This window comes from Empidonax traillii, unplaced genomic scaffold, assembly GCF_003031625.1.
Source record: "Empidonax traillii isolate 1590-97213 ecotype Southwest subspecies unplaced genomic scaffold, ASM303162v1 scaffold950:size228733, whole genome shotgun sequence".
Classification (NCBI taxonomy): domain Eukaryota; kingdom Metazoa; phylum Chordata; class Aves; order Passeriformes; family Tyrannidae; genus Empidonax; species Empidonax traillii.
The window spans coordinates 31,066-46,168 of NW_020956143.1; the positions used below are offsets into that span (position 1 = coordinate 31,066).

General features: G+C 49.2%; 1 protein-coding gene across 1 annotated transcript in view; it reads right to left on the bottom strand.

Moving 5' to 3' along the window:
• LOC114067664 (CUB and sushi domain-containing protein 2-like) overlaps positions 1 to 15,103 on the bottom strand; it is a 54,383-nt gene that overhangs the window by 928 nt on the left and 38,352 nt on the right. Inside the window, exon 5 of the mRNA XM_027903254.1 lies at positions 3,560 to 3,754. Within this exon, the coding sequence (XP_027759055.1) occupies positions 3,560 to 3,754 (195 nt within the window). The remainder of the gene's footprint in view (positions 1 to 3,559; positions 3,755 to 15,103) is intronic.

Genomic DNA, 15,103 nt, shown 5'->3' on the forward strand with positions numbered 1-15,103 from the left:
CTCTCAGACCTTCACAGGAGCTCCTGTCCTGTGCCATCAGCGGGGTTTGCCAGCAGAGCTGGATCTTGCAGCCTCCAGCTAAGGGAACTGGAGAGGCAGAGCGTGGCACCCGTGCTGTGCCACCCGTGCTGTGCCACCCCCTCCCCGCGGCCCATCTGCCCAAACTGAGAGCAGGAGGTACCAGGGACGGATGGGGAGCGGCAGGGAGGGCCCCCTCGGGGGACTTCCAAAGCTCCATGTAAAAAGAAAAAGGGTTGATTCCAAACATATTCTTGTACTAGAAGGAGCACAGAAGGGGATGGAGAAGATGCTAAAGAATTTTGACTCAGTGCTGGATTTGAATTCTTAAACAAGGAGATTAATTTGTTTTATTGGACTGTGCAAACTTGCAGTAGTCGAAGATCCAGCCTAAGGCATGGTGGGGGGTTGGCTGTTTTATAACCACTATTACTATTATTAAAAGGGGAGTTTTTAATTCAAATCCCTTGAAAAAAAAAAACTTCATTGCAAAAGGTATTTAATGGAAAATACATTCCCTTCCCATCCACCTCTAAATACACACACACTCCCTCAGTTTGTAGAGGTTGTTATTGCTTAAACATATCCTACAATCTTCTCAAATCTTCTTGAACAGCCCTTCAATTATTTTGGGCACAGCACAGCCTAAGCAGCTGCTTGAGTTACAGTAAGACAGACCACTTTTAATGAGATTATGCATATTTGATATGCTTAAAATGGAGCTTCACAAATGCTCCCAACTCTTCCCCTGCCTTGCTGAGTTTTTACTCAGCTGCCTCCCAGAACCACAAACCCATCAGTTCTGCTTAAACTCAGCCAACAATCTGGGCAAGGCTTCTCCCCCTCTGCACGGATGGGAGAGCTTCACTTCACAGCACGTTCAGATGTTTTGGGATCATCTCCTGGTGCCTCAAAAGCAGCGTTTTGCTGTGCTTGGAGTTTGCTGAGCCAGGGGAGGGTCAGCAATCCCAGACTGAGCTGGGCAAAGGGAGTGCAGAGAATTCCCCAGCATTCCTCCAGCACATCCCCCCACACACCCTGGTGGTTCTTTTCCACCACGAATTTTTGGGCATCTTCGATTCCTTCAAAGCACCAAGACCAGAACAAAGATACCAATGCAGAGACAAGAATATTCCAAAGCAGAGGCCAAACAGAGAGCAAAGGGCACAAAGAAACCAGGGGTCAGTGTGGCCCAATCCTGCAGCTGTGTCCCACCTCTGGAGCTATCCTGGAGGGAAGAGCCCTCAACCAAACAATGTCCTTTATAGTGACACCAGACAGATTAATCCCAAGGCAGCAGCTCCCAGGTTTTACCCCCTGCTCACCCAGAGAGCACCTCTCATCCCTATTCGTTGGAATCCCATCTCCAGCTCAGATTAAAAAACAATCCCTCCAAATACATTCAACAAACTTTCAGGTGACAGTGACCCATAAGCCAATATTAACAGAATTAATTATAAGCCATAGAGGCCACTAAGATCTTTTTGCTCTCAAGAAAATATATATGTATATATATATATATATTTTTTTTTACTCTCCTTCAGGCAGCAGCTTTGAAAACATTATTTTCCCAGCAGAAGAAGGTGTAAAGCTGTTTGTCAGAATGCAAATCTTGCTGCCCCTTGCAGCAGCCCAAAGTCTCTATCACCAGTTTATCAGCCAGGCACAACTGTCTGGCTCCTGGGAGCCCCCCGAGGGTGGAAGGAGGGCAGCAGGGTTTCAAATCCAGCAAGTCAATTTGCAGGCTGTCTCTGCTGCTTTTCTCCTTCCTTGGAACAAGATATAACTGCTGCACGGGAATATTTCTGGTTCCTGCCTCTGAAAAAAAATAATACTTCAAGCGAAAGCTCCGAGTCTTGAAGGATCAGGAGCAAATGTAGTAAAAAAAAAGAAGTGGCTGCCTCCAGGAACCTGCAGGCACAGGAACCAGCCCACCTGAACCAGCACTCGCTGTGCTGCCATCAGAGCCATTCCCAGAGCACTGATGGAAGAGCTGAGCCGGGTCAGAGCCATCAGCACCGCCGGCTCAGGACGGGGAGGGCAGGGCTGAAATCACAGCTGAGTTGGGCAGTTCAAGGGAACAAACCCTGCAGGTTGAACTGCAGCGAATTTCAGTGTCCAAAGGAGGCTGAGAAGGTGGGGAAGGGCCTGGAGGGGCCATGTGAGGAGCAGCTGAGGGCTGGTGGACCTTTGTGGGTCCCGACTCAGGTTATTCTGTGATCCTATGAATGTTTTCCCTGCACGCACTCCCAGCGAAAGTGGAAAAATAAAATCAAAGAACACTTAAAAAGCCACGGTGATAGTCCTAACGTGAAGGAAAAGCAAAGAAAAGAACCATAACTGATCACAAAAAAGGCCAGTGATGAGTGTCCCTCTCCAGCAGCAGTTTGAACCCCTCCTCCAGCGCTCTGAACGCCCTTGGCCCCAGAACAGCAGGTGGGGAGTACAAAAAAAACCCCACTGAGCAGCATAAATACCCATCTTAGTGCTGTGTAACCAACCTGAGCAGGCATTGAAAACATCCCCAGCAAACAATATTTGCTGGCTTTAAATTCCTGATTTACGCCGCAGCTTAGAAGTGCTGATTGATTGCACAGGCAGAGTCAATAGAGAGAATCAATAGAAGATGCTCTGCTGAAGCACACAAGGAATTGAGGGGGAAAGGACTTCAAAAGCAGCAGCAAATGTTTTTGGTAGAACAACACAGACACTTGTGTATTTACAGACTCTCCAGTCCCTCGTGGCACTCGAATTAGCAACGTGCTCTCTGCACTGAGAAAGGGATTTAGGTTTCCCTGCCCCAGACTCGCAGGGAGAAAGAAGGGGAGGCTTTTCCAAGGGAAGGTCAGGTTTTACCTCTCAGCCCCACTGCCCCCAGGCCACAGTACACCCCCACAATCACCAGGGAATGGGGCCACAAGAAAAGTTCAACAGAGAGTGGGAAATCCGGGCTCATCTCCCAGGGTTTGATCCGGAAAACCTGCACGGTCCTGGGTAGGTGTCTTGTCTAATGGACAGTCACAGAATCCCAGGAGGATGTGGGCTGGAAAGGATCTTAAAGCTCATCCAGTCCACCCCCTGCCACACCTTCCACTAGCCCAGGTTGCTCCAAGCTGGCCTTGGACACTTCCAGGGATGGGGCAGCCACAGCTTCTCTGGGCAAACCTGTGCCAGGGCCTGCCCACCCTCACTGGGAAGGATTTCTTCCTAATAACTCATCCAAACTTACTCTCTTCCATTTTAAAGCCATTTCCCCTTGTCCTATCACGTCACACCCAGGTACAGTTAGGTTTTTTCCCCCTACTTCACGCACAGAAACTGCAGTTAAAGCAGCATTTCCAATCCTCTGAGCGCTTCAGAACCTCCCCATCCCTCCCCCGAGCCCCGGCAGCTCCGAGGAACCCAGCACAAAGGAACCTCGACATTAACCACATCACATTCAGCTTTCAAGTCCTTCAAATCCCACTCCCGCTCTGTGGAGTTTTCCCACCCCCAGAGAGCCCCTGGAACGCCGTTTTCCCGAGGGAGGGGGTGCCGGTACCTCTGCAGACGGGGAGAGGGAAGTCCCAGGAGGCAGAGTTGTCTGAGCTGGCCTGGCACGTCAGCAGGGCATGGCCTTCCAAGAAGAAGCCCGGATTGCAGCTGTACCTCACTCTGTCCCCGATGCTGAACGTTGTCCCCTGCTGGATCCCGTTCTGGAGCCTTCCCGGATTCCCACACGTGTGGCTGGGCAGAGCTGCCAAGGAAAGGGGCTCCTGGTCAATGCATCGCTTCAAATGTAACCACCAAGTTTAATGTGCACTGAACTTACCTGCTGGATTGCTCCAGAATTCATTAGACCACTTGGAGTTAATAATTAAATATTATTTCTACTTTATATATATATATACACACACATCCCAATGTATATATAATTTTATATATACACCTAATTTAAATACATTATATGTAGATATATTTTATATAAGGAAACAAAAGCACAGCCTGACAGAATATTCTGAGTTGGGAGGGACCCACCAGGATCATCAAACCTCTCAAGTGACAGGCCCACCCAGGGGACTGAACTCAGGGTTATCAGCACCAGGTTTTACCCAACTGAGCTCATCTCAGGGTCAGAAATCACTCCCCCCAAGGTCCTGAGTCAACAAGATCCTCTCTTTCCTGACCAGTTTCACCAATTTCTAAACCAAAAATATCCTTCTTCCCCCCCCCAGTTCTATTTAATTTGATTGCAGTTGATTAAAACCCTGAGACTACATTTCACAGCACCCCTACAGTATAAGCAAGAGTTATGTGCTACCTTAAAACCACACAAAACCCAGCAAACCCCACTGCCCAAGCAGAAGGAACAACAATCTGAGCCCAGCAGGATTTACACTTCCTCGTGTTTAATCCAGATTTCACACACAGCCATCAATCCAGGCTCTGCAACGCAGCTGGACCCAGCTCCAGCAAAATCAGCAAGAATATGGGATTCTGGAATGCAAGATGGCAAAGTTGCAGCTAAACCACCAGTAAATCCTCAGTCAGTGTCTCGGTGCAGCAGTTTCAGGGCATTTAAATAAAATCCATGGGCTCCCCACAAGCCACTCCAAAAGGAGATCGACTCCAATCGCGGTTTTAGAGCCCAATATAAAACCCGGGCGAGACAAGCGGGCCCGAGAATGACTTCATCAAATTTGAATCAGGCCCCTGTGCAGCATCTCGTGTTATGGCTCTTTTTCATTAGGGCTGCCACAGCAGAGGAAGGGGAGCACAGTCCTTCACAGCTGACTGATGGTTTATCACTGTAAACGCTTCGGTCGGGGGGTGCGAGCGAAAGCAGATGAATTTCTACGAGCAAAGGGAGGCCTCGCCCGCTCTTCTGCCAAGGAAAAGAGGAAGATTAAAAGGAAAATGATCCTCTGGCAGCCATGGCGTGGAGCAGAATAAAACACAGCCAGAGCTGGGGGGGCGAGCTTGGGAAGGGAAACACCAATCCCAGCGCGGGCAGAGGACGCCGAGGGAGGGCTTTGGGATGGTGCTGGCCCCTCCAGCACCCTCATCCCAATCTGTAATAACACAGGATTAGGCTTCAGCAGCAACTTCCACGTAGAAATATTACCAACCAGGCAGGTTTTGGGATGCTGTGGAAGATGTCAGACAGGTGGAAAACCAGCACAGAACTAATGTTTCATTTTCTGTAATGATACTCAAAGCCCCAACTTAATTAAATTACCAATGTCACTCTTTTTTTTTAAAAAAAAAAAAGAACCCATTCCTGCTTTTATGTTTCCATCCTTTAAAATTAATGACTAGAACTTCGCTATAAATAAAAATCTATCATTTTTAAAAGTCAATCTCCACCACGAGCTGCTCTCTACTTAATGAACTGTGGAGAATCAGACAACCCTGACCCGCTTGGTATCTTAAAATCATACTTGAAAAACAGGATCTCATATTAAAATTCTGCTTCATTTGGCTGCTTTCACTAATCTCTCGTTACAGGAGGGAGCACACACGAGCTTTTGGGGGAGGCACAGCATTAACTCCTCCAGTGCTCTGGGTTCCTGCAGGAATAGGAGGCCATCTCCTGCCACCTCCCACCTGGGAGGAGAGGCTGAGCCCTCCTGCCAGGGAGTCTGAGAGGGAGAAGGTTCCCCCTGAGGCTCCTTTTCTCCAGGCTGAGCCCCCTCAGTCGCTCCTCACAACATTTATGCTTTCATCAGCTTTGTTATCCCTTCCTGACAAGTCCCACAGCAGAGCAAGGAGGGCTCTGAGGGTGCAGGGCCTGGAGATGCCCTTGGAACCCCCTGCCCAGTCCCCAGGACACCCAAAGTGCCTTTGGCTCAGCGCTGAGTGACTCCCTGAGCTGGTGCAGCCACTGCTCTGCCAGCCCTGGATTTGTGATTCTACTCCAACATCCCTGAGCAGAGATAATATTATTGCTCATCCTTGGCTGCCTCTAACAGCCAGACTCTCTGATTGCCTCAGAGATTAATAGAACTGTATTATTTACATCAGATGTCGCACAGAATAATATTATTAAAGCTTTGTCTTACCCATTTACCAATTCCACTGTAGATTAGTAGCGTGGATTTTTTCCCCCCCCTCCCCATAAAAGCTTTGTTCCCAGCAATCAACATAATATTTTCCAGTGATTGTATGGAAATGAATGCAGCCACAGACCAAGATTTGTACAGATGAATAGAAGGTCCTGTTAGTCATTTTGTAGCTAAGTCTGTGTCTTCCCATGATGAATTTAGAGCAGTTTATTTTATTTGTCTTGATTTGAGCAGCTGCCAAAGCGTTATCTTATTTTATGACAGGGGAAAGGAAATGGGATTATTCTATTGCTGTTGCACCTGGAGGGCTCCTCAACATACCTCGAATGTCACTCTCCCAGGAGTTACTGGGCCCCAGGGACACCCCCATAGCCAAGGTGACACAGCAGAGGAACCACAATCCTGGTGTTAATTGGCAGCACAGACACGATCAGAACCAGAGCAGAGCCTCTGGAGAGGAGGTGAGGTGGGAACCACGAGTGTCACAGATATCAGTGCGATGAAAATGAACTGAACAAACTGCAAACAGGAACCACAGGATTGAGAAGTTCCCATCACCCGCCCCCCTGAGCTGCCAGAGAGCTGCTGCTCTGCTCCAGAAGCTTCATCCCCTTCACCGACTTCAGTTTTACCCCCATTTCTTTCTGCTCTTTCCAACAGGCTCCCACCCCCAGCCTTCCTCACCCCCCTATGATCACTCCCCTGCAAGTCTTGCAGGCCAGGAGCTCTCAGAGCCCGGTGCCTCGTCAAGCTGTGCCGCCCTGTTCCAGTTCATTCGAGATTAATTAGCGGTTCTGAAGTCATTAGATGTGACTCAACGCTTCCCTGGCCGCGGTCCCACCGCCACAGCGCGCTCAGCCCAGCTCCATCAGCTCCATCAGCCTCTCCCAAGCCCCCAAAACCCCGTCAGGAGGAGAAGGGAAGGGAAGGAAGAAGAGCAGAGGTGCTTCTCTTCCCTCTCATCCCATCGACACGTCCAAGCTGCTTTACCTGCCCCAGGTATTTGAGACCCAACTCAAACCCACCCTCTGCTCCAAGGAGGAACCTGCCCTGATTCTCTCTTCAAATTAATCTCCAGCTCCATTTTCTCTGTTTATATTGTTGGAATATAAAATAACCCCACTGTCTAATCCACCCAGCTCCTGCTCTCCAGTCTATTACCCTGTTTACAGAGCTAAAAGAAGCGTTTTTATTGCCTGAATTATCCAGGGGAGTTTACGAGAGAGATTTCCACGCTATCATTGTTCTAACCTTGAAATCTTATCAAGGAGTGCAACTTTTATGATATGAGGCTGTACATCACACCTCTTCATTCCCAACTAATTTCCTTTCCTAATAAAGAAGAAAGGAAAGCAAGCAAGCCCTGCCAGAGCAAGCCCTCCCAGCTCCCCCCCCTGCAGCTCCTCCAGCAGCAATAATTCATAAATCCCATGAAACGACGCTGCACAAACCAAGCAAAATAACAAAATCATTGACCTAAACTGCTTGGCTCAGTCATCTCTGCACACACATTTCCAAATTCATCTCCACTCTGCTGTTTTTTTTAACCCCTCTTCGCATTTTCCTGCATTTCCCGGGGGGGGGAAAAATGGGGTGTGGGAGTCAAGACATCCAAAGGGATGGACAGGGAGGGTTTTTCTGATTTGGACATCAGGAGGAATTTCTGCATGGAAAGGGTGGTCAGGCCTTGGCAGGGGCTGCCCAGGGAGGTTTGGAGTCCCCAGCCCTGGAGGTGTCCAGGGAAGGACTGGATGTGCACTCAGTGCTCTGGGCTGGGGGACAAGGGGGACTCCACGGGCTGGGAGGGCTTTTTCAACCTCAGGGATTCCTGGAGAGCCAGGCTGGGCAGAAGGGGATATTCCCCTGCCCTGCATTGTTACCTTCCAAGAAATTCCAGGGGAAAACCAGATTTTTTTTAAGGAGAATATCCCTAAAATTTCCATCCCAGCTTTAAAAATGACCTGAGACACCTCCAGGGGACACGGAGAGGGCACCTTTGGCACCCCAGGAGAGAGGGGGATCCACCCAGACCCCTTCCCTTCACTCCTCCCCCATAACTTTTGGGCCAAGGACCGCAGGGACCCTCCCTGACTCTCCACCATCCTTCACCAGTGCTTTAAGTACAATCTGCTTTAGCTCAGAAGAGTTTTAATCTTCACAATAACTGTCCAGAGTGTGCTACACAGAAAAGGAAATAAATGGTATCTTTTTCATTTCATTTTATCCTTTTTTTTATGTCATGATTTGTTTCCAGTATAGCCAGAGATAAAGCTAAATGGGAACTATTTTTTCCCCTCTAATATTTCTTTGTTCACTACAAACCAGGCAGATCGTTACTTCTGGATAATAACAGACCAAAATGGTTCATCATCCATCTTCTTTGTGGTGGTAGTTCTGGGGCCCTTCTTCTTCTTCTTCTTCTTTTTGGATTTTTATTTCCAGTTTTCAGTTTACCTTTCTGGAATGTGCTGCAGCCACTTCAGAGCACCTCCAGTGCAACTTCCCAGAGTGTCAGGCAGGCTGAGAGGGGAGTAGTTTAGGTCTGATTTAGTCATCACTCTACAGAAACAGCCAAAAATTCCGAGCATGGAGGCAGCAGGATCAGAGCAGACAGAGCAATAAATGGCCCCAACGTGTTGAGGGTGTGGGGAGGAGGGATCCTGAACATCTGGAACCATCCCAGGATGGTTCAGGTTGGAAGGGACCTTAAAGTCCATCCCATCCTACCCCCTGCCACGGGCAGGGACACCTTCCACTAGCCCAGTTGCTCCAGCCTTGCCTTGGACACTTCCAGGGATCCAGGGGCAGCCACAGCTTCCCTGGGCAAACCTGTGCCAGGGCCTGCCCACCCTCACAGACAATTCCTTCCCAAGAAAAAGATCCTGAAGGCTGGCTACAGAAATCACTTGCTGGGCCTGAAGAAGAAGGTCCCACTGGCAGATGCTTCCAACATGCAGAGTCATCAGGGTCCTCACCCCCAGCCCAGCCTGGGATGCTCTGCTGCCTCAGGAGCCTCCTCAGCTCCAAGATGTGCTCATCTCCCTGAAGGTGCTCCAGCCCTGCTGCTCTGCAGTGCCACAGCACTCCAACAGCAGCCTCATTTAAAGGACGTGGTTAAGTGTTTTGCTTAGCAGGGATGGATTTAAGTGTATGTTTAAAGGCTTCATTGAACTGGCATTTAACAGCTGCAGAGGAACTGGAAGGAACTTCCCCAGGGAAGGAGAGGTGGTTTCACGTTCCTCGCCTCTCCCTCCCTCCCTGAACTCAGGTTTAACCGTTCCAGGGGAAACAGAGACCTGCATCTCCCCGTGAGGAGAGCGGGGCTGGGGGGGTTGTCAGCACCAGGAGACAACTGCAGGCACCAAAGGCAGGCAGAGCTGGAGCTGCAGCCCCGGAGAGTTGAACTGCCAGGGCACATCAGGAGCCTCAGCCCTCCGTGCTCATCGGCACTGAAAGCCAAGACTCAGCGTGAAAAGAGGGTTGAAAACCCAGGTTTGAACTGATCCTATCTAGACACTGGGTGCCAGTGTTGATCTGCTCTGCAGTTTGCTGGAGAGTGGCCCTGGACAGGGAAGGCTCTTTGTTCTGTTAAAAAAAAAAAAGCCACTTCCAACTTTAGAGCCCACATTGTTTGTCTGCTTATTGATCTCCTCGAGCTGTTGGCTCGTTACCCAGCACCAGAAACCGTGGCCAACTACATCTGTTTTAATAAATATTTCACAGCAGAGGAAGGGCATTCACCACAACATCTCACCCCTGGTTTTTGCAAGCAGCAGGGTGGGGACCTGGTGGTGTTTGGGCTCCAGGTCTCACCCCCAGCCCTGGGTGATGCCTGTGCCCCAGCACAGACCTGCTGAGCCTCCCCAGAGCATCACACACAGCTCAGCTCTGCCTCTTCTGGTGCCTTCCACACAGCCCCCATTCCCTCATTCCCGGCTTTCCAAAGCCTCGGGAGGGGCAGTGGGGATCACACCGAGCAGGTTCCTGCTCTGAGCAGAGCCCACCCTCTTCCCAAGCGAGCCAGACTGAGTCAGCTCGCAGCTCACCGAGGTCACACCGTGAATAATCCACTTCTGGGGCCAGAAACCCCCGGAATTCACAGCTCCCAGTTGCTTCAGCTTCCTCTCAGACTACATAAGGTCTGGCTCACGCCCACAAATAACACAGAAAAAAACTTGTTTGTTTTCATTTTTCAACTGCCTTCATAATTTATTCCTTCTAGTTTATTCCCTCTAAACACTTCTCTTTTCTCTACCTTCTCTAGGAAGTCTGGCTACCCAATATAAGGGTCAGTACTGGAGGGAAAACTAACCAGGACATGAACCTTCCACATTAAGCAGTGAGATCACAGTGCCCTTGAGAACAGGGAAAGTGAAATATTACACCCCTGAGCAGAGCAGTTTCGAGTAAAAGCCTCGAGGAACCCCGAACTGACAGTGCAGCCACCTCCCATCAACACCCAGGAGCCAAATCCACCCCAAGGATGGGGCCACAAAGAGCCCACGGAGCTGCCACAGCAATTTCATCATCATCATCTGCTCCCAGCACTGAATTCATTATTAATTTGTGGTCATAACTGATCAAAAAAAAAAAAAAACCAACCCAGATGGTAATTTTATCCTGAGTGAAAACAGAGCTCAAGGGATCTCATTACGTCACACAGGCACGCTCAGGGCTCTGCCCTGTCTGCTGTGTCACAGGTGCTGATCTGGCACAATCTGCCACGAGCAGCACCGTGCAAGCGATGCAGGAACATGAGCTCACCTCGAGAGCAAGGATCCAGCCCCAGGTGGGACCCCCCCAGTGCCAGTGGGACAACCATCTCCCAGTTCTGAACATCCACAAACAAGAGCTTATCCTGCTGTCAAGGACCTTGCCCTGATTTCTCCTCTGTAACTCGAAAGCAGGTGTGGATTGGGGTGCTCAGACCTGCCCCAGCTTTGCTTTCAGACATCCCACCCTATTTCATGGACATCAGAGGGATGTTTATACAAGATTAAGGCAGGCAAGGGAGGGGGAAAATGATCACAGGACTGAAGGAAACCAAGGGAGGGACGCAGGGAAACCTAGAGAGGCACCCACCACACAAGGAACCTTCCCATCCTTCCATTTTACTCACCAGCAAAATGGGGAAAATCCCCTCATTCCCTCTTCTCTCCCAGGACAAGTGCAGCTGCACTCACACGTTAGGGCTGTGTCTATCCAAAAACATTAAATTTACAACAGTGTGATGGTCCAAATGGCTCAAGGAGACCTTAAATATACGGGGAATTTATTCAGAGACATGTTACAAATGAAAAATCCATATACACACACTCCAAGGCATCCATTGGGCAAACATTGCCATGGAAACAGGACAGATTTGCTTTAAAGGACACAGAGCAGAGGAAGGAGAAAGGGCTGGGACTGAACCTAGAAAAAAAGGTACCTCAAGGTCTCAGAATTGGCCTGAATCTTGATCCACTCCGGGGCAAAACTGCAGGTCGCTTAAATTTCACATCACAGAGATTAAAGATGAATCACAGCTGAATGTTTAACCTTGATCACACAACCCCACACTGAGCCCATCTCGGAGGAGCTCAGATGGAAAGGCAGAAACACCACGCTCAGTTCCAACATGCAAATCCCGAGGAGGGAAAAAAGGTGCATTTCACTGAGAGTCCAACAGGAAACACCTCCAAACCATTTCCACTTCTCCTTTCCAAATCCACGTCTGTTTTGACCTGAGACTTTAATTACCCTGTTTATGAGCAATACAAATCTACCCCCTCTAAGGGCAAAGATTCAAACCCTGCTTAAACTCTGGGGGGTGGGGAAGGATTAGGGAAGACACCCAACCCTTCACCCTCCACTGCAGATGTCACCAGAGGAACAAAACCTGTTCATTCCAGACTGTTCCCTTCACCTGCCCAGCACAATTCCCAACTTCTGAGAGACTTCAGTTTGTGCCTTGAACACCTTCTGTTGAGAAAACACCAAACCATGAGCTGAGCAGTCTGCAGGGCTTGACCCCTTCAAGCAGCCAAGGCACAGCCAGGCAGAGCAGAGAGGAAACTCCAGCCCCTTCACGTTGGAAAGAAGAATCTACACAGCACCTGTTTGACATGTGATTTAATCTGAGAGCACTGAAAACCTCCGTCCTCTGGAGGGGAAATGAGAGGAAGGCAAAGCAGCGCCTGAGAATCACAAAATAGGGTCTGTCATGAATGATAAACTACATGGGATGATCCTTGTGGGTCCCTTCCAACTCAGGGCATTTTATGATTCTGTAATACCAGCTGAGCCAAACCAGGTATTTTTAGACTAAACCCCTTCAGGAGCTGCTCATCTTCTTGCCGCTTCACTCCATTCATTTTATTTTTAATCATGTCCGAACAACCGAGCTATTAAATAAATTCCAAAGCAGCACAGCCAGAGTGGGTTATGCAAGTGAAGATCAGAGCAGGAGCAGAGAAAAGGCTGCTTGGGTGGCAGATTAAACCTGCCCATCCAGCAAAGCACAAAGCAACGGCCGGACTGCACTGCCACACGTCCAGGAGCAGGGAGATCTCTCAGCCCTGGCTCCTGCTGACACCCTGAAAGACTCTCAGGCCGTCATTTACTCGATAAAAGTTCCAGGCAGCCCACAGAGGAGGCAGGGAGTTATGTAAGGAACCTTTTCTTAATGAACTCCCCACTTCTGTGGCGTGCCCTGAAACATCTCTGAAGTGCTCTGGAAGATTTTTCCCAGGCAGCTCCAGCACCTCCTAAGCCTGATCAAAAAACCTTGGAATGAGGAACTGCCCCTGGCTGGGCCCATGGGAGAGGTTCTGGGCTGCTCCCATCGCTCACAGAAGGGAAACTGGGTGATTTTTAGTGATGTTGAAAGACATCCACCCAGCTGGCTCTGTGAACACTGAGAGGTCTGACTGAAATCAGCGACCTGCTGTGGCTCAAGGCAGGAGAAAACCAGCACCACGTGCCGGGAGACCTGAAAGAAGCTGCTCTTGGTCCTTCCCAACTCCACCAGGCAATTCCCAGCGAGGGAAGAGCTCTGCATCCCCTCTGAGCCCCCTGGTTTTTGGGAAAGGAGTGCCTGTGACAGCACTAATATCCCACAGGCTGTCTTGTTCTGTGTTTTTTTTACTGACAGACCTACACATGGATTAAAACACTTCAGAATCCAGGGGAAAAAAAAAAAAAACAAACCCTGGAGGGGCCAAGGCCCAGGGGGAACAGTTAGTCTGGTTTTACAGACTCATGTCAGGGGGAATTTCAGCCCTGACAAAGTTTACTGGCACTGGAAAGGGCTCAGGTGAAATTGGAAATATTCCCCTGAACAGCAACACAGCAGAAAGCTTAACAACATGTGGCTTTCTATAATGTTTGATGTGCTCAGGGCAGCATTCAGGCACTCCCTGCACTCAGGGGACTGGGCAGCCAGGCTGGGATCTGGTTAGTGTTGGTTCTCCCGGGATTTCTGAGAATGGATCCTTCACCTGTGCCAGAAATGCCATAAAATAGGTCTGTTTAAGAGCAGCACAGCCCAGAAATGCCATAAAATAGGTCTGCCAGGGGCTGCCCAGCCTGGACACCTTCCCTTCTCCGAGCTCTAAACACTTCTTGTTTTAATTTGATTTCTAAACACGAGACTGGCACAGTCCCCCTCTCATCCAAGACACCCTGCTCCCAGGGAACTCCAGAGCCTGCACCAGGAACTTCCAGGGAGAATTAATGGCTCTCATTGCTGTAAACACAACTTGCTCCAGGCTTTGTTGTGCTTTGGTCCGATGCACTTGCAGCAACACGGATTTTCCTGTAAAATATCAGGATTACAGCTGGTTTGCCCACTGAGAACCTGCTCATGCATAATTACATGTGTGCAACAACACAAAGCTGACTTCCAGGAGGGTTTTGTTCCCACCAAGCTCCTTCCCTGACACCCCCTGAGGCCACACATCCCATCACTGAGCTAACACCGGGGGAAGATGCTGGGAGAGGGTTTGGGATAAAAAACACCAGGAAAGCACAGACAGCTTGGTCATGAACCCACAACAAAACACAGATATTCCCATATGATACTGAGATCTCTCTCTCACAAAATGTCTGGCACCTGGCTCTCAGTCCAGGCCACTCTGAAGAAAACAGATCCAACCCTTTCTGACACATCTGCAGAACAAACTGCTCCCATTTCCCTGATAATCTTGGAATCACCTTTCTGTCGCTTCCAGTAAGACCACGAAGACTCCTGTGCTCACCAGTCCTGCCTGTTTTCCCTTGCAGAGAGCGGGGCTTACGTAATTTTTAATATAAAAGAAGAATTCACTCGATGCCAAACCCCAGGTTTGCATTAAATCCAGGAGCACTCCAAAGGCCCAGTCAGACATCCCTGAGCTCCAGCCAAGACCTCCAAGGCAGGAGCACTAAAGTGATTAGTCTGCAGGAGGGGAAAAATTCATGGAATCCAATGACACAGCACTGGAAAGAAAAAGTTCCAGCAGAAAACTAAGGGTGTAAAAGGAACAGAGGGGCTGGGAAGAGGCTCAAAACCAGGAGATGCCCCGACATTTGGGAGATAAACGGGCGCAGTCACGGCAAAACCTTCATTTACAGAGTGCAAAGCTAATTAGAAACGGCAAGAAAAACAAGACTAAAGAGATATTCCTGCAAATTTTCTTCCCCCACAAGGCCAGAGCGAAACAATCACAAAATTAATGTGTCCTTCAAACAAGGAGATCGTGTTTTCCCCAATCCAGCCCAGCCAGGGCACGGAGGGAAGTCATGAGCCCTGAAGACAAGAATACCAGTTATATTCCAGATAAACATGGCACATAAATAAGTGTTTTTAGGGACTAATTCTTCCTGAAAACCATCAGGCAGAAATAACGAGCAGAAGTGCTCAGAAATCAGCCACTCTTTGGGCTGAATGGGGGAGTTGGAACCCGTTTTTTTTCCAGGCTTTTTATACCCACCCTCTTTTCTTCTGCCTAGCTTTTGTGCAAGGCTGAAAATATCCAGCCATCCCAACCCGACTGTTTATGGAATAACAACACAACTGCCAA